The sequence below is a fragment of the Oncorhynchus mykiss genome, chromosome 16 (genome assembly GCF_013265735.2).
Source record: "Oncorhynchus mykiss isolate Arlee chromosome 16, USDA_OmykA_1.1, whole genome shotgun sequence".
Lineage (NCBI taxonomy): Eukaryota > Metazoa > Chordata > Actinopteri > Salmoniformes > Salmonidae > Oncorhynchus > Oncorhynchus mykiss.
Genome location: NC_048580.1, coordinates 77529715 through 77551267, shown reverse-complemented (window position 1 = coordinate 77551267; position 21553 = coordinate 77529715). Strand labels below are relative to the sequence as shown.

Below are 21553 nucleotides of genomic sequence, written 5' to 3'. Positions count from 1 at the left end.
ACACACACACACACACACACACACACACTGTACCCAGGTACATACACACACTACACACACACTGTACCCAGGTACACACACCAGACTTAGTCATTTTGTGTAACAGTCAGTCCTACTGCCTGGTCCTTTCACTACTATCTGTCTGGTCCTTTCAGTACTATCTGTCTGTCAGACAGTACTACTATCTGTCTGTCAGACAGTACTACTATCTGTCTGTCAGACAGTACTACTATCTGTCTGGTCCTTTCAGTACTATCTGTCTGTCAGACAGTACTACTATCTGTCTGTCAGACAGTACTACTATCTGTCTGTCAGACAGTACTACTATCTGTCTGTCAGACAGTACTACTATCTGTCTGTCAGACAGTACTACTATCTGTCTGTCAGACAGTACTACTATCTGTCTGTCAGACAGTACTACTATCTGTCTGTCAGACAGTACTACTATCTGTCTGTCAGACAGTACTACTATCTGTCTGTCAGACAGTACTACTATCTGTCTGTCAGACAGTACTACTATCTGTCTGTCAGACAGTACTACTATCTGTCTGTCAGACAGTACTACTATCTGTCTGTCAGACAGTACCACTATCTGTCTGTCAGACAGTACTACTATCTGTCTGTCAGACAGTACTACTATCTGTCTGTCAGACAGTACTACTGTCTGTCTGTCAGACAGTACTACTATCTGTCTGTCTGGTCCTTTCAGTACTATCTGTCTGGTTCTTTCAGTACTATATGTCTGGTCCTTTCAGTACTATCTGTCTGGTCCTTTCAGTACTATCTGTCTGTCTGTCTGTCTGGTCCTTTCAGTACTATCTGTCTGGTCCTTTCAGTACTATCTGTCTGGTCCTTTCAGTACTATCTGTCTGTCAGACAGTACTACTATCTGTCTGTCAGACAGTACTACTATCTGTCTGTCAGACAGTACTACTGTCTGTCTGTCAGACAGTACTACTGTCTGTCTGTCAGACAGTACTACTGTCTGTCTGTCAGACAGTACTACTGTCTGTCTGTCAGACAGTACTACTGTCTGTCTGTCTGTCTGTCTGTCTGTCTGTCTGTCTGTCTGTCTGTCTGTCAGACAGTACTACTATCTGTCTGTGTGTTTAGCTGGATAAGGATGTCGAGGCGCTGAAGGCCCAGGTGACGTCTCTCCTGGGAGAGCTGAGAGAGAGACAGAGCTGTTTGGACCGGAGCCAGCAGGACCGCAACATCCTGGACGACAGGTATGACAACTACTGGTGCTGATGGGAGACCGGTTTGGGTTTTACTCTCTACTGGTGCTGATGGGAGACCGGTTTGGGTTTTACTGTCTACTGGTGCTGATGGGAGACCGGTTTGGGTTTTACTCTCTACTGGTGCTGATGGGAGACCGATTTGGGTTTTACTCTCTACTGGTGCTGATGGGAGACCGGTTTGGGTTTTACTCTCTACTGGTGCTGATGGGTGACCGGTTTGGGTTTTACTCTCTACTGGTGCTGATGGGAGACCGGTTTGGGTTTTACTCTCTGCTGGTGCTGATGGGAGACCGGTTTGGGTTTTACTCTCTGCTGGTGCTGATGGGAGACCGGTTTGGGTTTTACTCTCTACTGGTGCTGATGGGTGACCGGTTTGGGTTTTACTCTCTACTGGTGCTGATGGGAGACCGGTTTGGGTTTTACTCTCTACTGGTGCTGATGGGAGACCGGTTTGGGTTTTACTCTCTACTGGTGCTGATGGGAGACCGGTTTGGGTTTTACTGTCTACTGGTGCTGATGGGAGACCGGTTTGGGTTTTACTCTCTACTGGTGCTGATGGGAGACCGGTTTGGGTTTTACTCTCTACTGGTGCTGATGGGAGACCGGTTTAGGGTTTTACTCTCTACTGGTGCTGATGGGAGACCGGTTTGGGTTTTACTCTCTACTGGTGCTGATGGGAGACCGGTTTGGGTTTTACTGTCTACTGGTGCTGATGGGAGACCGGTTTGGGTTTTACTCTCTACTGGTGCTGATGGGTGACCGGTTTGGGTTTTACTCTCTACTGGTGCTGATGGGAGACCGGTTTGGGTTTTACTCTCTACTGGTGCTGATGGGAGACCGGTTTGGGTTTTACTCTCTACTGGTGCTGATGGGAGACCGGTTTGGGTTTTACTCTCTACTGGTGCTGATGGGAGACCGGTTTGGGTTTTACTCTCTACTGGTGCTGATGGGAGACCGGTTTAGGGTTTTACTCTCTACTGGTGCTGATGGGAGACCGGTTTGGGTTTTACTCTGTACTGGTGCTGATGGGAGACCGGTTTGGGTTTTACTGTCTACTGGTGCTGATGGGAGACCGGTTTTGGTTTTACTCTCTACTGGTGCTGATGGGAGACCGGTTTGGGTTTTACTCTCTACTGGTGCTGATGGGAGACCGGTTTGGGTTTTACTCTCTACTGGTGCTGATGGGAGACCGGTTTGGGTTTTACTCTCTACTGGTGCTGATGGGAGACCGGTTTGGGTTTTACTCTCTACTGGTGCTGATGGGAGACCGATTTGGGTTTTACTCTCTGCTGATGGGAGACCGGTTTGGGTTTTATTCTCAGACTCCACATGGAACGATGTCTGTTTTTATAGTTCACTCTGCTACGTCAGACTCCATCTCTCTCCTTGTCTCTGCTACGTCAGTCCTCTCTCTCCTTGTCTCTGCTACGTCAGTCCTCTCTCTCCTTGTCTCTGCTACGTCAGTCCTCTCTCTCCTTGTCTCTGCTACGTCAGTCTCCATCTCTCTCCTTGTCTCTGCTACGTCAGTCTCCATCTCTCTCCTTGTCTCTGCTACGTCAGTCCTCCATCTCTCTCCTTGTCTCTGCTACGTCAGTCCTCCATCTCTCTCCTTGTCTCTGCTACGTCAGTCCTCCATCTCTCTCCTTGTCTCTGCTACGTCAGTCCTCCATCTCTCTCCTTGTCTCTGCTACGTCAGTCCTCCATCTCTCTCCTTGTCTCTGCTACGTCAGTCCTCCATCTCTCTCCTTGTCTCTGCTACGTCAGTCCTCTCTCTCCTTGTCTCTGCTACGTCAGTCCTCCATCTCTCTCCTTGTCTCTGCTACGTCAGTCCTCTCACTCCTTGTCTCTGCTACGTCAGTCCTCTCTCTCCTTGTCTCTGCTACGTCAGTCCTCTCTCTCCTTTTCTCTGCTACGTCAGTCCTCTCTCTCCTTGTCTCTGCTACGTCAGTCCTCTCTCTCCTTGTCTCTGCTACGTCAGTCCTCTCTCTCCTGGTCTCTGCTACGTCAGTCCTCTCTCTCCTTGTCTCTGCTACGTCAGTCCTCTCTCTCCTTGTCTCTGCTACGTCAGTCCTCTCTCTCCTTGTCTCTGCTACGTCAGTCCTCTCTCTCCTTGTCTCTGCTACGTCAGTCCTCTCTCTCCTTGTCTCTGCTACGTCAGTCCTCTCTCTCTCCTTGTCTCTTTCCACGAACACCCCTGTCACTCAGCTACCCCGAGTCACAACAGCCACTCACAGGGACAATATGCACGGTCACATGGTCAGTGCTGCGGGTGTTGGTGACAGTATGCACGGTCACATGATGTTGGTTGACATTACGCATGGTCACACGATGTTGGTGACAGTATGCACAGTCACATGGTGTTGGTGACAGAATGCACGGTCACATGATGTTGGTGACAGTATGCACAGTCACATGATGTTGGTGACAGTATGCACGGTCACATGATGTTGGTGACAGTATGCACGGTCACATGATGTTGGTGACAGTATGCACGGTCACATGATGTTGGTGACAGTATGCACAGTCACATGGTCAATGCTGCAGATGTTGGTGACAGTATGCACGGTCACATGATGTTGGTGACAGTATGCACGGTCACATGATGTTGGTGACAGTATGCACAGTCACATGGTGTTGGTGACAGTATGCACGGTCACATGGTGTTGGTGACAGTATGCACGGTCACATGATGTTGGTGACAGTATGCACGGTCACATGATGTTGGTGACAGTATGCACGATCACATGGTCAATGCTGCGGATGCAGGGACAGTATGCACGGTCACATGGTTTTGGTGTCAGTATGCACGGTCACATGGTCAATGCTGCAGATGTTGGTGACAGTATGCACGGCCACATGGTCAATGCTGCGGATGCAGGGACAGTATGCACGGTCACATGGTCAATGCTGCGGATGCAGGGACAGTATGCACGGTCACATGATGTTGGTGACAGTATGCCCGGTCACATGATGTTGGTGACAGTATGCACGGTCACATGGTTTTGGTGACAGTATGCACGGTCACATGGTCAATGCTGCAGATGTTGGTGACAGTATGCACGGTCACATGGTCAATGCTGCAGATGCAGGGACAGTATGCACGGTCACATGGTCAGTGCTGCGGATGTAGGGACAGTATGCACGGTCACATGGTCAGTGCTGCGGATGCAGGGACAGTATGCACGGTCACATGGTCAATGCTGCGGATGCAGGAACAATATGCACAGTCACATGGTCAATGCTGCAGATGTTGGTGACAGTATGCACGGTCACATGGTCAATGCTGCGGATGCAGGGACAGTATGCACGGTCACATGATGTTGGTGACAGTATGCACGGTCACATGATGTTGGTGACAGTATGCACGGTCACATGGTCAATGTTGCAGATGTTGGTGACAGTATGCACGGTCACATGATGTTGGTGACAGTATGCACGGTCACATGATGTTGGTGACAGTATGCACGGTCACATGGTCAATGTTGCAGATGTTGGTGACAGTATGCACGGTCACATGATGTTGGTGACAGTATGCACGGTCACATGGTCAATGCTGCAGATGTTGGTGACAGTATGCACGGTCACATGTGTGCACGGTCACAGCTACCCTGAGTCACAACAGCCACTCACAGGGACAATATGCACAGTCACATGGTCAGTGCTGCGGGTGTTGGTGACAGTATGCACGGTCACATGATGTTGGTGACAGTATGCACGGTCACATGATGTTGGTGACAGTATGCACGGTCACATGATGTTGGTGACAGTATGCACAGTCACATGGTGTTGGTGACAGTATGCACGGTCACATGATGTTGGTGACAGTATGCACAGTCACATGATGTTGGTGACAGTATGCACGGTCACATGATGTTGGTGACAGTATGCACGGTCACATGATGTTGGTGACAGTATGCACGGTCACATGATGTTGGTGACAGTATGCACGGTCACATGATGTATGCACGGTCACATGATGTTGGTGACAGTATGCACGGTCACATGTTGGTGACAGTATGCACGGTCACATGGTCAATGCTGCAGATGTTGGTGACAGTATGCACGGCCACATGGTCAATGCTGCGGATGCAGGGACAGTCACATGATGTTGGTGACAGTATGCACGGTCACATGATGTTGGTGACAGTATGCACGGTCACATGATGTTGGTGACAGTATGCACGGTCACATGATGTTGGTGACAGTATGCACGGTCACATGATGTTGGTGACAGTATGCACGGTCACATGGTGTTGGTGACAGTATGCACGGTCACATGGTGTTGGTGACAGTATGCACGGTCACATGGTGTTGGTGACAGTATGCACGGTCACATGATGTTGGTGACAGTATGCACTGTCACATGATGTTGGTGACAGTATGCACGATCACATGGTCAATGCTGCGGATGCAGGGACAGTATGCACTGTCACATGGTTTTGGTGTCAGTATGCACGGTCACATGGTCAATGCTGCAGATGTTGGTGACAGTATGCACGGCCACATGGTCAATGCTGCGGATGCAGGGACAGTATGCACTGTCACATGGTCAATGCTGCGGATGCAGGGACAGTATGCACGGTCACATGATGTTGGTGACAGTATGCCCGGTCACATGATGTTGGTGACAGTATGCACGGTCACATGGTTTTGGTGACAGTATGCACGGTCACATGGTCAATGCTGCAGATGTTGGTGACAGTATGCACGGTCACATGGTCAATGCTGCGGATGCAGGGACAGTATGCACGGTCACATGGTCAGTGCTGCGGATGTAGGGACAGTATGCACGGTCACATGGTCAGTGCTGTGGATGCAGGGACAGTATGCACGGTCACATGGTCAATGCTGCGGATGCAGGAACAATATGCACAGTCACATGGTCAATGCTGCAGATGTTGGTGACAGTATGCACGGTCACATGGTCAATGCTGCGGATGCAGGGACAGTATGCACGGTCACATGATGTTGGTGACAGTATGCACGGTCACATGATGTTGGTGACAGTATGCACGGTCACATGGTCAATGTTGCAGATGTTGGTGACAGTATGCACGGTCACATGATGTTGGTGACAGTATGCACGGTCACATGATGTTGGTGACAGTATGCACGGTCACATGGTCAATGTTGCAGATGTTGGTGACAGTATGCACGGTCACATGATGTTGGTGACAGTATGCACGGTCACATGGTCAATGCTGCAGATGTTGGTGACAGTATGCACGGTCACATGTGTGCACGGTCACAGCTACCCTGAGTCACAACAGCCACTCACAGGGACAATATGCACAGTCACATGGTCAGTGCTGCGGGTGTTGGTGACAGTATGCACGGTCACATGATGTTGGTGACAGTATGCACGGTCACATGATGTTGGTGACAGTATGCACGGTCACATGATGTTGGTGACAGTATGCACAGTCACATGGTGTTGGTGACAGTATGCACGGTCACATGATGTTGGTGACAGTATGCACAGTCACATGATGTTGGTGACAGTATGCACGGTCACATGATGTTGGTGACAGTATGCACGGTCACATGATGTTGGTGACAGTATGCACGGTCACATGATGTTGGTGACAGTATGCACGGTCACATGATGTATGCACGGTCACATGATGTTGGTGACAGTATGCACGGTCACATGTTGGTGACAGTATGCACGGTCACATGGTCAATGCTGCAGATGTTGGTGACAGTATGCACGGCCACATGGTCAATGCTGCGGATGCAGGGACAGTCACATGATGTTGGTGACAGTATGCACGGTCACATGATGTTGGTGACAGTATGCACGGTCACATGATGTTGGTGACAGTATGCACGGTCACATGATGTTGGTGACAGTATGCACGGTCACATGATGTTGGTGACAGTATGCACGGTCACATGGTGTTGGTGACAGTATGCACGGTCACATGGTGTTGGTGACAGTATGCACGGTCACATGGTGTTGGTGACAGTATGCACGGTCACATGATGTTGGTGACAGTATGCACTGTCACATGATGTTGGTGACAGTATGCACGATCACATGGTCAATGCTGCGGATGCAGGGACAGTATGCACGGTCACATGGTTTTGGTGTCAGTATGCACGGTCACATGGTCAATGCTGCAGATGTTGGTGACAGTATGCACGGCCACATGGTCAATGCTGCGGATGCAGGGACAGTATGCACTGTCACATGGTCAATGCTGCGGATGCAGGGACAGTATGCACGGTCACATGATGTTGGTGACAGTATGCCCGGTCACATGATGTTGGTGACAGTATGCACGGTCACATGGTTTTGGTGACAGTATGCACAGTCACATGGTCAATGCTGCAGATGTTGGTGACAGTATGCACGGTCACATGGTCAATGCTGCGGATGCAGGGACAGTATGCACGGTCACATGGTCAGTGCTGCGGATGTAGGGACAGTATGCACGGTCACATGGTCAGTGCTGTGGATGCAGGGACAGTATGCACGGTCACATGGTCAATGCTGCGGATGCAGGAACAATATGCACAGTCACATGGTCAATGCTGCAGATGTTGGTGACAGTATGCACGGTCACATGGTCAATGCTGCGGATGCAGGGACAGTATGCACGGTCACATGATGTTGGTGACAGTATGCACGGTCACATGGTGTTGGTGACAGTATGCACGGTCACATGATGTTGGTGACAGTATGCACGGTCACATGGTGTTGGTGACAGTATGCACGGTCACATGATGTTGGTGACAGTATGCACGGTCACATGTTGGTGACAGTATGCACGGTCACATGGTCAATGCTGCAGATGTTGGTGACAGTATGCACGGCCACATGGTCAATGCTGCGGATGCAGGGACAGTATGCACGGTCACATGGTCAATGCTGCGGATGCAGGGACAGTATGCACGGTCACATGATGTTGGTGACAGTATGCCCGGTCACATGATGTTGGTGACAGTATGCACGGTCACATGGTTTTGGTGACAGTATGCACGGTCACATGGTCAATGCTGCAGATGTTGGTGACAGTATGCACGGTCACATGGTAAATGCTGCGGATGCAGGGACAGTATGCACGGTCACATGGTCAGTGCTGCGGATGTAGGGACAGTATGCACGGTCACATGGTCAGTGCTGCGGATGCAGGGACAGTATGCACAGTCACATGGTCAATGCTGCGGATGCAGGAACAATATGCACAGTCACATGGTCAATGCTGCAGATGTTGGTGACAGTATGCACGGTCACATGGTCAATGCTGCGGATGCAGGGACAGTATGCACGGTCACATGATGTTGGTGACAGTATGCACGGTCACATGATGTTGGTGACAGTATGCACGGTCACATGATGTTGGTGACAGTATGCACGGTCACATGGTCAATGCTGCAGATGTTGTTGACAGTATGCACGGTCACATGGTCAATGCTGCGGATGCAGGGACAGTATGCACGGTCACATGATGTTGGTGACAGTATGCACGGTCACATGATGTTGGTGACAGTATGCACGGTCACATGGTCAATGCTGCAGATGTTGCTGACAGTATGCACGGTCACATGATGTTGGTGACAGTATGCACGGTCACATGGTCAATGCTGCAGATGTTGGTGACAGTATGCACGGTCACATGTGTGCACGGTCACAGCTACCCTGAGTCACAACAGCCACTCACAGGGACAATATGCACGGTCACATGGTCAGTGCTGCGGGTGTTGGTGACAGTATGCACGGTCACATGATGTTGGTGACAGTATGCACGGTCACATGATGTTGGTGACAGTATGCACGGTCACATGATGTTGGTGACAGTATGCACAGTCACATGGTGTTGGTGACAGTATGCACGGTCACATGATGTTGGTGACAGTATGCACAGTCACATGATGTTGGTGACAGTATGCACAGTCACATGATGTTGGTGACAGTATGCACGGTCACATGATGTTGGTGACAGTATGCACGGTCACATGATGTTGGTGACAGTATGCACGGTCACATGATGTTGGTGACAGTATGCACGGTCACATGATGTTGGCGACAGTATGCACGGTCACATGATGTTGGTGACAGTATGCACGGTCACATGGTGTTGGTGACAGTATGCACGGTCACATGGTGTTGGTGACAGTATGCACGGTCACATGGTGTTGGTGACAGTATGCACGGTCACATGATGTTGGTGACAGTATGCACGGTCACATGATGTTGGTGACAGTATGCACGATCACATGGTCAATGCTGCGGATGCAGGGACAGTATGCACGGTCACATGGTTTTGGTGTCAGTATGCACGGTCACATGGTCAATGCTGCTAATGTTGGTGACAGTATGCACGGCCACATGGTCAATGCTGCGGATGCAGGGACAGTATGCACGGTCACATGGTCAATGCTGCGGATGCAGGGACAGTATGCACGGTCACATGATGTTGGTGACAGTATGCCCGGTCACATGATGTTGGTGACAGTATGCACGGTCACATGGTTTTGGTGACAGTATGCACGGTCACATGGTCAATGCTGCAGATGTTGGTGACAGTATGCACGGTCACATGGTCAATGCTGCGGATGCAGGGACAGTATGCACGGTCACATGGTCAGTGCTGCGGATGTAGGGACAGTATGCACGGTCACATGGTCAGTGCTGCGGATGCAGGGACAGTATGCACGGTCACATGGTCAGTGCTGCGGATGCAGGGACAGTATGCACGGTCACATGGGCAATGCTGCGGATGCAGGAACAATATGCACAGTCACATGGTCAATGCTGCAGATGTTGGTGACAGTATGCACGGTCACATGGTCAATGCTGCGGATGCAGGGACAGTATGCACGGTCACATGATGTTGGTGACAGTATGCACGGTCACATGATGTTGGTGACAGTATGCACGGTCACATGATGTTGGTGACAGTATGCACGGTCACATGGTCAATGCTGCAGATGTTGGTGACAGTATGCACGGTCACATGGTCAATGCTGCGGATGCAGGGACAGTATGCACGGTCACATGATGTTGGTGACAGTATGTACGGTCACATGATGTTGGTGACAGTATGCACGGTCACATGGTCAATGCTGCAGATGTTGGTGACAGTATGCACGGTCACATGATGTTGGTGACAGTATGCACGGTCACATGGTCAATGCTGCAGATGTTGGTGACAGTATGCACGGTCACATGGTCAATGCTGCAGATGTTGGTGACAGTATGCACGTTCACATGATGTTGGTGACAGCATGCACGGTCACATGGTCAATGCTGCAGATGTTGGTGACAGTATGCACGGTCACATGATGTTGGTGACAGTATGCACGGTCACATGGTCAATGCTGCAGATGTTGGTGACAGCATGCACGGTCACATGATGTTGGTGACAGTATGCACGGTCACATGGTCAATGCTGCGGATGCAGGGACAGTATGCACGGTCACATGGTCAATGCTGCGGATGCAGGGACAGTATGCACGGTCACATGATGTTGGTGACAGTATGCACGGTCACATGGTCAATGCTGCGGATGCAGGGACAGTATGCACGGTCACATGGTCAATGCTGCGGATGCAGGGACAGTATGCACGGTCACATGATGTTGGTGACAGTATGCACGGTCACATGGTCAATGCTGCGGATGCAGGGACAGTATGCACGGTCACATGATGTTGGTGACAGTATGCACGGTCACATGGTGTTGGTGACAGTATGCACGGTCACATGATGTTGGTGACAGTATGCATGGTCACATGGTGTTGGTGACAGTATGCACGGTCACATGATGTTGGTGACAGTATGCACGGTCACATGTTGGTGACAGTATGCACGGTCACATGGTCAATGCTGCAGATGCAGGGACAGTATGCACGGTCACATGATGTTGGTGACACTATGCACGGTCACATGGTCAATGCTGCGGATGCAGGGACAGTATGCACGGTCACATGATATTGGTGACAGTATGCATGGTCACATGGTCAATGCTGCAGATGTTGGTGACAGTATGCACGGTCACATGGTCAATGCTGCAGATGCAGGGACAGTATGCACGGTCACATGATGTTGGTGACAGTATGCACGGTCACATGTTCAATGCTGCAGATGCAGGGACAGTATGCACGGTCACATGATGTTGGTGACAGTATGCACGGTCACATGATGTTGGTGACAGTATGCACGGTCACACAATGTTGGTGACAGTATGCACGGTCACATGGTCAATGCTGCAGATGTTGGTGACAGTATGCACGGTCACATGGTCAATGCTGCAGATGTTGGTGACAGTATGCACGGCCACATGGTCAATGCTGCGGATGCAGGGACAGTATGCACGGTCACATGATGTTGGTGACAGTATGCACGGTCACATGGTCAATGCTGCTGATGTAGGGACAGTATGCACGGTCACATGGTCAGTGCTGCGGATGCAGGGACAGTATGCACGGTCGCATGGTCAATGCTGCGGATGTAGGGACAGTATGCACGGTCACATGGTCAATGCTGCGGATGTAGGGACAGTATGCACGGTCACATGGTCAATGCTGCGGATGCAGGGACAGTATGCACGGTCACATGATGTTGGTGACAGTATGCACGGTCACATGGTCAATGCTGCGGATGTAGGGACAGTATGCACGGTCACATGGTCAGTGCTGCGGATGCAGGGACAGTATGCACGGTCACATGATGTTGGTGACAGTATGCACGGTCACATGATGTTGGTGACAGTATGCACGGTCACATGATGTTGGTGACAGTATGCACAGTCACATGATGTTGGTGACAGTATGCACGGTCACATGGTCAATGCTGCAGATGTTGGTGACAGTATGCACGGTCACATGATGTTGGTGACAGTATGCACGGTCACATGATGTTGGTGACAGTATGCACAGTCACATGATGTTGGTGACAGTATGCACGGTCACATGGTCAATGCTGCAGATGTTGGTGACAGTATGCACGGTCACATGATGTTGGTGACAGTATGCACGGTCACATGATGTTGGTGACAGTATGCACAGTCACATGATGTTGGTGACAGTATGAACGGTCACATGGTCAATGCTGCAGATGTTGGTGACAGTATGCACAGTCACATGGTCAATGCTGCGGATGCAGGGACAGTATGCACGGTCACATGATGTTGGTGACAGTATGCACGGTCACATGATGTTGGTGACAGTATGCACGGTCACATGGTCAATGCTGCAGATGTTGGTGACAGTATGCACAGTCACATGATGTTGGTGACAGTATGCACAGTCACATGATGTTGGTGACAGTATGCACAGTCACATGATGTTGGTGACAGTATGCACAGTCACATGATGTTGGTGACAGTATGCACGGTCACATGATGTTGGTGACAGTATGCACAGTCACATGATGTTGGTGACAGTATGCACGGTCACATGATGTTGGTGACAGTATGCACGGTCACATGGTCAATGCTGCAGATGTTGGTGACAGTATGCACAGTCACATGATGTTGGTGACAGTATGCACAGTCACATGATGTTGGTGACAGTATGCACGGTCACATGATGTTGGTGACAGTATGCACAGTCACATGATGTTGGTGACAGTATGCACGGTCACATGGTCAATGCTGCAGATGGTCAATGCTGCAGATGTTGGTGACAGTATGCACGGTCACATGATGTTGGTGACAGTATGCACGGTCACATGATGTTGGTGACAGTATGCACGGTCACATGATGTTGGTGACAGTATGCACAGTCACATGGTCAATGCTGCAGATGTTGGTGACAGTATGCACGGTCACATGATGTTGGTGACAGTATGCACAGTCACATGATGTTGGTGACAGTATGCACGGTCACATGGTGTTGGTGACAGTATGCACGGTCACATGATGTTGGTGACAGTATGCACGGTCATATGATGTTGGTGACAGTATGCACGGTCACATGATGTTGGTGACAGTATGCACGGTCACATGGTGTTGGTGACAGTATGCACGGTCACATGATGTTGGTGACAGTATGCACGGTCACATGGTGTTGGTGACAGTATGCACGGTCACATGATGTTGGTGACAGTATGCACGGTCACATGGTGTTGGTGACAGTATGCACGGTCACATGATGTTGGTGACAGTATGCACGGTCACATGATGTTGGTGACAGTATGCACGGTCACATGATGTTGGTGACAGTATGCACGGTCACATGGTGTTGGTGACAGTATGCACGGTCACATGATGTTGGTGACAGTATGCACGGTCACATTGTCAATGCTGCAGATGCAGGGACAGTATGCACGGTCACATGGTGTTGGTGACAGTATGCACGGTCACATGGTCAATGCTGCAGATGTTGGTGACAGTATGCACGGTCACATGGTCAATGCTGCGGATGCAGGGACAGTATGCACGGTCACATGGTCAATGCTGCGGATGCAGGGACAGTATGCACGGTCACATGGTGTTGGTGACAGTATGCACGGTCACATGATGTTGTTGACAGTATGCACGGTCACATGATGTTGGTGACAGTATGCACGGTCACATGGTCAATGCTGCAGATGTTGGTGACAGTATGCACGGTCACATGATGTTGGTGACAGTATGCACGGTCACATGGTCAATGCTGCAGATGTTGGTGACATCGATGCTGATTTCTACTTTGTTCTATAAATCCTCTATTAGTTTGTGTATCTTACTGTCTGCAAAAAGCTAGTTGTTTTTGTCTTTGGCAAGTTGTGTCTAAAATAAATCTCTTTCGCCACTAATCTGTAACCAGATAGCTAATGCAGCCTGATCCGGAGCTGGTACAGACCTCGATCAGCATGTTGCGGTATATCAGACAGGAATCCTTCGTGTTTTTGCTACGTCAAAGCTAGAACATTTCATTTAACATGAATTAGGGTCCACTGGGAAACACATTTATAATGTATTACCACCATAGTGATTTATATATACACTGCTCAAATAAAGGGAACACTAAAATAACACATCTTAGATCTGAATGAATGAAATATTCTTATTAAATACTTTTTTCTTTACATAGTTGAATGTGCTGACAACAAAATCACACAAAAATTATCAATGGAAATCAAATGTATCAACCCATGGAGGTCTGGATTTGGAGTCACACTCCAAATTAAAGTAGAAAACCACACTACAGGCTGATCCAACGTTGATGTAATGTCCTTAAAACAAGTCAAAATGAGGATCAGTAGTGTGTGTGACCTCCACGTGCCTGTATGACCTCCCTACAACGCCTGGGCATGCTCCTGATGAGGTGGCGGATGGTCTCCTGAGGGATCTCCTCCCAGACCTGGACTAAAGCACCCGCCAACTCCTGGACAGTCTGTGGATGGAGCGAGACATGATATCCCAGATGTGCTCAATTGGATTCAGGTCTGGGGAGCGGGCGGGCCAGTCCATAGCATCAATGCCTTCCTCTTGCAGGAACTGCTGACACACTCCAGCCACATGAGGTCTAGCATTGTCTTGCATTAGGAGGAACCCAGGGCCAACCGCACCAGCATATGGTCTCACAAGGGGTCTGAGGATCTCATCTCGGTACCTAATGGCAGTCAGGCTACCTCTGGCGAGCACATGAAGGACTGTGCGGCCCCCCAAAGAAATGCCACCCCACACCATGACTGACCCACCGCCAAACCGGTCATGCTGGAGGATGTTGCAGGCAGCAGAACGTTCTCCACGGCATCTCCAGACTCAGTGTGAGTCTCAGTGTGAACCTCCTTTCATCTGTGAAGTGCACAGGGCACCAGTGGCGAATTTGCCAATCTTGGTGTTTTCTGGCAAACGCCAAACGTCCTGCACGGTGTTGGGTTGTAAGCACAACCCCCACCTGTGGACGTCGGGCCCTCATACCACTCTCATGGAGTCTGTTTCTGACGTTTGAGCAGACACATGCACATTTGTGGCCTACAGGAGGTCATTTTGCTGGGCTCTGGCAGTGCTCCTCCTGCTCCTCCTTGCACAAAGGCGGAGGTAGCGGTCCTGCTGCTGGGTTGTTGCCCTCCTACGGCCTCCTCCACGTCTCCTGATGTACTGGCCTGTCTCCTGGTAGTGCCTCCATGCTCTGGACACTACGCTGACAGACACAGCAAACCTTCTTGACACAGCTCGCATTGATGTGCCATCCTGGATGAGCTGCACTACCTGAGCCACTTGTGTGGGTTGTAGACTCCGTCTCATGCTACCACTAGATTGAAAGCACCGTCAGCATTCAAAAGTGACCAAAACATCAGCCAGGAAGCATAGGAACTGAGAAGTGGTCTGTGGTTATCACCTGCAGAAACACTCCTTTATTAGGGGTGTCTTGCTAATTGCCTATAATTTCCACCTGTTGTCTATTCCATTTGCACAACAGCATGTGACATTTATTGTCAATCAGTGTTGCTTCCTAAGTGGACAGTTTGATTTCACAGAAGTGTGATTGACTTGGAGTTACATTGTGTTGTTTAAGTGTTCCCTTTATTTTTCTGAGCAGTGTATGTATATATTTATATATATACAGTGCCTTGCGAAAGTATTCGGCCCCCTTGAACTTTGCGACCTTTTGCCACATTTCAGGCTTCAAACATAAAGATATAAAACTGTATTTTTTTGTGAAGAATCAACAACAAGTGGGACACAATCATGAAGTGGAACGACATTTATTGGATATTTCAAACTTTTTTAACAAATCAAAAACTGAAAAATTGGGCGTGCAAAATTATTCAGCCCCCTTAAGTTAATACTTTGTAGCGCCACCTTTTGCTGCGATTACAGCTGTAAGTCGCTTGGGGTATGTCTCTATCAGTTTTGCACATCGAGAGACTGACATTTTTTCCCATTCCTCCTTGCAAAACAGCTCGAGCTCAATGAGGTTGGATGGAGAGCATTTGTGAACAGCAGTTTTCAGTTCTTTCCACAGATTCTCGATTGGATTCAGGTCTGGACTTTGACTTGGCCATTCTAACACCTGGATATGTTTATTTTTGAACCATTCCATTGTAGATTTTGCTTTATGTTTTGGATCATTGTCTTGTTGGAAGACAAATCTCCGTCCCAGTCTCAGGTCTTTTGCAGACTCCATCAGGTTTTCTTCCAGAATGGTCCTGTATTTGGCTCTATCCATCTTTCCATCAATTTTAACCATCTCCCCTGTCCCTGCTGAAGAAAAGCAGGCCCAAACCATGATGCTGCCACCACCATGTTTGACAGTGGGGATGGTGTGTTCAGCTGTGTTGCTTTTACGCCAAACATAACGTTTTGCAATGTTGCCAAAAAGTTCAATTTTGGTTTCATCTGACCAGAGCACCTTCTTCCACATGTTTGGTGTGTCTCCCAGGTGGCTTGTGGCAAACTTTAAACAACACTTTTTATGGATATCTTTAAGAAATGGCTTTCTTCTTGCCACTCTTCTATAAAGGCCAGATTTGTGCAATATACAACTGATTGTTGTCCTATGGACAGAGTCTCCCACCTCAGCTGTAGATCTCTGCAGTTCATCCAGAGTGATCATGGGCCTCTTGGCTGCATCTCTGATCAGTCTTCTCCTTGTATGAGCTGAAAGTTTAGAGGGACGGCCAGGTCCTTTAGGCTACCTGCCGTCCCTCTAGGCTACCTGCCGTCCCTCTAGGCTACCTGCCGCCCCTCTAGGCTACCTGCCGCCCCTCTAGGCTACCTGCCGCCCCTCTAGGCTACCTGCCGCCCCTCTAGGCTACCTGCCGCCCCTTTAGGCTACCTGCCGCCCCTTTAGGCTACCCTTGTTGTGATGACTGTAGTGGTGGAGGCTCTCCTTGATGTGATGACTGTAGTGGTGGAGACTCTTCTTGTTGTGATGAGGTAGTGGTGGAGACTCTCCTTGATGTGAAGAGGTAGTGGTGGAGACTCTCCTTGATGTGATGAGGTAGTGGTGAAGACCCTCCTTGTTGTGATGACTGTAGTGGTGGAGACTCTCCTTGATGTGATGACTGTAGTGGTGGAGACTCTTCTTGTTGTGATGAGGTAGTGGTGGAGACTCTTCTTGTTGTGATGAGGTAGTGGTGGAGACTCTCCTTGATGTGAAGAGGTAGTGGTGGAGACTCTCCTTGATGTGATGAGGTAGTGGTGGAGACCCTCCTTGTTGTGATGACTGTAGTGGTGGAGACTCTCCTTGATGTGATGACTGTAGTGGTGGAGACTCCTTGTTGTGATGACTGTAGTGGTGGAGACTCTTCTTGTTGTGATGAGGTAGTGGTGGAGACTCCTTGATGTGATGAGGTAGTGGTGGAGACTCTCCTTGATGTGATGACTGTAGTGTTGGAGACTCTTCTTGTTGTGATGACTGTAGTGGTGGAGACTCTTCTTGTTGTGACGACTGTAGTGGTGGAGACTCTCCTTGTTGTGATGAGGTAGTGGTGGAGACTCTCCTTGATGTGATGACTGTAGTGGTGGAGACTCTCCTTGTTGTGATGAGGTAGTGGTGGAGACTCTCCTTGATGTGATGACTGTAGTGGTGGAGACTCTCCTTGATGTGATGAGGTAGTGGTGGAGACTCTCCTTGATGTGATGACTGTAGTGATGGAGACTCTTCTTGTTGTGATGAGGTAGTGGTGGAGACTCTCCTTGATGTGATGACTACTGGGGTTGTAATTTTGTGTAGGCAAAACAAAACACTTTTTCAGTCAGACAGGGATTTCCTCAACAGGCACTCACTACACGCACCGCACTCTCTCTCTCTGTGTGTGTGTGTGTGTGTGTGCGTGTGTGTGTGTGTGTGTGTGTGTGCAGGCTGAGCAGTACTCGGGAGTCATTGGCAGCATCAGAGAGAGAGATGGAACAACAGAGGAAGCAGCACTCTGTGACGGTAGACAAACTACTGCTGCAGACACACAACCTAGAGACCGCACTGAAGACTGACCGCCTGGTTATTACTGAGGAGAGGTACACACACACACACAACCTAGAGACTGCCCGCCTGGTTGTTACTGAAGAGGTACACACTAATCCATATTGTGATAATAATAATGTCTTCCAGGAGGAAGCTTGCCCAGCTGCAGCACGCCTACACCTGTCTGTTTAAGGACTACGACACCAAACTCAAGACTGAGGTGTGTGGCAGAGGGTGTGTGTGTGTGTGTGGCAGAGGGTGTGTGTGTGTGTGTGTGTGTGTGTGTGTGTGTGGCAGAGGGTGTGTGTGGCGGTGTGTGTGGCGGTGTGTATGTGTGTGTGGCAGAGGGTGTGTGTGTGTGTGTGTGTGGCAGAGGGTGTGTGTGTGTGTGTGTGTGTGTGTGTGTGGCAGAGGGTGTGTGTGTGTGTGTGGCAGAGGGTGTGTGTGTGTGTGTGACAGAGGGTGTGTGTGTGTGTGGCAGAGGGTGTGTGTGGCAGAGGGTGTGTGTGGCAGAGGGTGTGTGTGGCAGAGGGTGTGTGTGTGTGTGTGGCAGAGGGTGTGTGTGTGTGTGTGTGTGTGTGTGTGCCAGAGGGTGTGTGTGTGTGTGTGTGGCAGAGGGTGTGTGTTAGAGGTCGACCGATTAATCGGAATGGCCGATTAATTAGGGCCGATTTAAAGTTTTCATAACAATCGAAAATCTGTATTTTTGGGCACCGATTTAGCTGATTTATAATTAAAATACAAAATATATATATATATTTTACATTTAACCTTTATTTAACTAGGCAAGTCAGTTAAGAGCACGTTCTTATTTTCAATGACGGCCTGGGAACGGTGGGTTAACTGCCTCGTTCAGGGGCAGAAAGACAGATTTTTACCTTGTCAGCTCGGGGGATCCAATCTTGCAGCCTTACAGTTAACTAGTCCAACGCAATAACCACCTGCCTCTCATTGAAGCCAAGGTAAGTTGCTAGCTAGCATTAAACTTATCTTGTAAAAAACAATCAATCATAATCACTAGTTAACTACACATGGTTGATGATATTACTAGTTTATCTAGCGTGTCCTGCGTTGCATATAATCGATGCGGTGCGTATCGTTGCTCCAATGTGTACATAACCATGAACATCAATGCCTTTCTTAAAATCAATACACACAATTATATATTTTTAAACCTGCATATTTAGTTAATATTGCCTGCTAACATGATTTTCTTTTAACTATGGAAATTGTCACTTCTCTTGCGTTCTGTGCAACAGAGTCGGAGTATATGCAGCAGTTTGGGCCACCGGGCTCGTTGTGAACTGTGTGAAGACTATTTCTTCCTAACAAAGACAGCCAACTTCGCCAAACGGGGAATGATTTAACAAAAGCACAATCGTTGCACGACTGTACCCAACCATGAACATCAACGCCTTTCTTAAAATCGATTTATTTTTTTAAACCTGCATATTTAGCTAAAATAAATCCAGGTTAGCAGGCAATATTAACCAGGGAAATTGTGTCACTTCTCTTCCGTTCATTGCACGCAGAGTCAGGGTATATGCAACAGTTTGGGCCGCCTGGCTCGTTGCGAGCAATACTAAAGTGCCTATAAGTACATCCAATAGTCAAAGGTTAATGAAATACAAATGGTATAGAGGGAAATAGTCCTATAATTCCTATAATAACTACAACCTAAAACTTCTTACCTGGGAATATTGAAGACTCATGTTAAAAGGAACCACCAGCTTTCATATGTTCTCATGTTCTGAGCAAGGAACTGAAACGTTAGCTTTCTGACATGGCACATATTGCACTTTTACTTTCTTCTCCAACACTTTGTTTTTGCATTATTTTTACTTGAGGCTAAATTGATTTTATTGATGTATTATATTAAGTTAAAATAAGAGTTCAGTATTGTTGTAATTGTCATTATTACAAATAAATACAATTCGGACGATTTTTTAAATATATTTTTTGCCCTCCAATAATCGGTCGACCTCTAGTGTGTGGCAGAGGGTGTGTGTGTGTGTGTGTGTGTGTGTGTGTGGCAGAGGAAGATACAACAGTCACTAATAACACCATGTGTGTGTAGGGAGGAGACATGGTTGTTCGTCTGGAGGAGGCAGAGAGAGCTTTGGCTCTGAAACAGGATCTGATTGACAAGCTGAAGGAAGAGGTGGAGCAACAGAGAGGATCTCTAGAGACCGTTCCTGTTCTGACTGCCCAGGTACACACACTCACCCCTGTTCACACTGTCCAGGTACACACACTCACCCCTGTTCTCACTGCCCAGGTACACACACTCACCCCTGTTCTCACTGCCCAGGTACACACACTCACCCCTGTTCTCACTGCCCAGGTACACACACTTGCCCCTGTTCTGACTGCCCAGGTACACACACTCACCCCTGTTCTCACCCCTGTTCTGACTGCCCAGGTACACACACTCACCCCTGTTCACAGTGCCCAGGTACACACACTCACCCCTGTTAAAACTGCCCAGGTACACACACCCACCACTGTTCTCACTACCCAGGTACATTACAACCTCTATTCTCTCTCCATTACCCTGGCATTACAACCTCTATTCTCTACCCATTACCCTGGCATTACAACCTCTATTCTCTCCCCATTACCCTGGAATTACAACCTCTCCCCATTACCCTGGCATTACAACCTCTACTCTCTATCCATTATCCTGGCATTACAACCTCTATTCTCTACCCTGGCATTACAACCTCTATTCTCTACCCATTACCCTGGCATTACAACCTCTATTCTCTACCCATTACCCTGGCATTACAACCTATATTCTCTACCCTGGCATTACAACCTCTATTCTCTACCCTGGCATTACAACCTCTACCCATTACCCTGGCATTACAACTTCTATTCTCTACCCTGGCATTACAAACTCTATTCTCTACCCATTACCCTGGCATTACAACCTATATTCTCTACCCTGGCATTACAACCTCTATTCTCTACCCTGGCATTACAACCTCTACCCATTACCCTGGCATTACAACTTATATTCTCTACCCTGGCATTACAACCTCTATTCTCTATCCATTACCCTGGCATTACAACCTCTTCTCTACCCATTACCCTGGCATTACAACCTCTATTCTCTACCCATTACCCTGGCATTACAACCTCTATTCTCTATCCATTACCCTGGCATTACAACCTCTATTCTCTATCCATTACCCTGGCATTACAACCTCTATTCTCTATCCATTACCCTGGCATTACAACCTCTATTCTCTATCCATTACCCTGGCATTACAACTTCTATTCTCTACCCTGGCATTACAACCTCTATTCTCTACACATTACCCTGGCATTACAACCTCTATTCTCTACCCTGGCATTACAACCTATATTCTCTATCCATTACCCTGGCATTACAACCTCTATCCATTACCCTGGCATTACAACCTCTATTCTCTACCTGGCATTACAACCTCTATTCTCTACCC

General features: G+C 48.6%; 1 protein-coding gene across 3 annotated transcripts in view; it reads left to right on the top strand.

Annotated features, from left to right (window-relative positions):
• Nucleotides 1-21553, top strand: part of ikbkg (inhibitor of nuclear factor kappa B kinase regulatory subunit gamma) — an 88799-nt gene that overhangs the window by 31391 nt on the left and 35855 nt on the right. For all 3 annotated transcript variants that reach the window (XM_036947839.1, XM_036947837.1, XM_036947838.1), the window contains exons 8-11: nt 1114-1229; nt 17987-18139; nt 18234-18306; nt 20164-20298. In XM_036947839.1, coding sequence (XP_036803734.1) covers nt 1114-1229; nt 17987-18139; nt 18234-18306; nt 20164-20298 — 477 coding nt within the window. The remainder of the gene's footprint in view (nt 1-1113; nt 1230-17986; nt 18140-18233; nt 18307-20163; nt 20299-21553) is intronic.